We start from the raw sequence: 2,648 nt of genomic DNA on the forward strand, positions 1-2,648 counted from the left end.
TATGGCTGTGCTAAGTAGCAACTGCAATTGCCAAATATTGTGAGTTCATCTCTACAATAGTTGTTTTGTATGTCCACGGGTCAATGCCCAACGGCACAATGATGTCGAGTGTCAGACGGGCAAGTGTCAAGTGTCAATTGTAGACGAATCATAGGTGTTTATGTGTCAAATATGCGATACTAAACGTCTATTGTAGTTTACTCGCCTTCGGCATCACTCGAAAGCTCACCCCGACCACAAAACGATAGCCTGGGTCAGATGCAAAGATGTGTCAGGTGTCAAATACCAGCTACCTACTGACTGATACTCACCTTAATGATCGCTTGATAGTCCATGACTCGATGCCTGACTGCACAATGACCTCAAATAGGGCGTACCGATTCCCGAATTTATCACTCGTCTCTATGCTGTCCGCAACTAGTGGGCGCAGAGCATGGTGTCAAAACAGTGTCAAAATAAACTAGACACAATGTCAAACGTTTCCTACTTAGCAACCGGGCGTTCGATAAGTATTTCGTAAAAGTTCGATGAATTAGCGGCATATAGAGTGAATAGCTAAGACTATGACACCCGCCCTTAAACTCTCCGATGGTATGTCCCGATAGTACTACTAACCACCGATAGCATCAATCAGAGTGACCTTACTGTCAGGAGGATTGAACATATTTGCTATTCACTTGTCGACACAACAATGAAATGAGGTACTGACTTCTATGCCGCAGTTACGAACGTGTTCTCTTTCGAGTACCCAGCAACAGTCTGACAGAAAATGAGGGTTTAGTTTAACCCTAAAACATGAAGCATCTATAGGAGTTGAGTCATACTAATACGCTAGTGTGATAATGAAACAGACAATACTTACTGCTGAGGACGTGCCTAGAGCACTCAGCAGATTGAGTTTGAGGATACCTTGGCCGTTGCCCGAAGTCACTCGCGATACAACCTCAGTGGATGCGTAAAGCTCACAGTGGAACTGGCTTATAAATACTCCTCTCATGCCAATAGAAACCCAACATACATGAGTATGTACATGTACGGGCATTTTTACATATATGGTTATGCACATACAGAAACGGGCATCACAACATGCAATGTTCCCACAGACCACCGAATTTGCGGCTGATGTACATACAGTAGATCGACACACGGACACTTGCATAAGTTTACATATATAGACATATTTATTAGATCTTTCAGGATTATCAGTACACCGTTTCAGATGACTAGACCTCAAAGTTAACACATTATGTCAAGGTGTACATTTTTAACGCACATATATGTACTTATGTCAATGTGCATGAGAACAAATATATGAGAAATCTAAAAAGTACAGCGTACCGTCTCGAGTAGTGGTGACCTGGATGCTGACCATTTCTGTAAACGTACATTCTTGCAATGTACATATACTTACATGTATACAACGTATATATTCAATCACATATACAATGAGTTGTGGTGACCTGGATGTTCACCATTCCTCTGAACGTACATTCTTGCAATGTACATATACTTACATACATACAGCGTATATATTCAATCACATATACATGAGTTGTGGTGACCTGGATGTTGACAACCTCATTGAAGGTACATGCTTGTAATGTACACATACATACATACATCCATTCACCGTATACACCCAATCATCTATACATTCGAAATTCAGCACTAACAGCTTACCATCCCGAGTTGTAGTGTCCTGGGTGTTGATCACCCCTGTGAATGTACAGGCTGACCGCGTACACATAATTACATTCATATAACGTTTATATCCAATCATATGTACATTCGAAAATCAGAAATAACACCTTACCATCCCGAGTTGTAGTGACCTGGATGTTGACAGCCTCTGTGAATGTACAGGCTGACCGCGTACACATAATTACATTCATATAACGTTTATATCCAATCCTATATACATTCGAAATTCAGACATAACACCTCACTATCCCGAGTTGCAGTGACCTGGGTGTTGACAACCCCTGTGAAGGTACATGCTGACCATGTACACATAACTATATATACAACGTTTATATGCAATCATATATACCATCCCGAGTTGCAGTGACCTGGATGTTGACAGCCTCTGTGAAGGTACAGGCGGACCATGTACACATAATTGCATACATACAACGTATATATCCAATCATATATACATTCGAAATTCAGACATAACACCTTACCATCCCGAGTTGCAGTGACCTGGATGTTGACAGTCTCTGAAAAGGTACAGGCTTCGTAGTGAAAGTGGCGAGTGCGCGGCACATTTGCCGCCCCGCATACCGCCTTCATGTTGACTGTCTTCATGCTGTCAATTCTAAAAATAGAAATGGAGAGTGATTTGACAGATATTAATTCTGAAATGAACTTCACGGCACCTTCGTACTAACTGTCTTGATGTCAAGTATTCTAAAAATATAATTGGGACAGTTAAGATAGGTATGATACGATTGCCATATACATTTCCTGTTAATTATCTTCATGATAAAATATATTTGGAACAGGTGTATGCGAGTTCAAACACATCTCTCACGTCATTTATTTGGGATTTTGATAGGTGTAGTGTGCATAATTATGGTTGTCACGGTGCTTTATTTCTAACTAGTTCTAGATGAGTGTTTGTGGGTACGAACAAGGCAGTTTGATTT

The 2,648-nt window shown here is 40.8% G+C and overlaps 1 protein-coding gene across 1 annotated transcript; it reads right to left on the minus strand.

Annotated features, from left to right (window-relative positions):
• Positions 1–311: 311 nt before the first annotated feature.
• On the minus strand, positions 312–997 carry SARC_13673 (hypothetical protein; the record flags this gene model as incomplete). Its single annotated transcript, XM_014292198.1, has 2 exons — positions 312–417; positions 910–997. Coding segments are annotated over 2 exons (194 nt in total), but the record flags the coding sequence as incomplete, so codon positions are not given.
• Positions 998–2,648: the final 1,651 nt, after the last annotated feature.

The sequence above is a fragment of the Sphaeroforma arctica genome (assembly GCF_001186125.1).
Source record: "Sphaeroforma arctica JP610 unplaced genomic scaffold supercont1.3578, whole genome shotgun sequence".
NCBI classification, from domain to species: Eukaryota; class Ichthyosporea; order Ichthyophonida; genus Sphaeroforma; species Sphaeroforma arctica.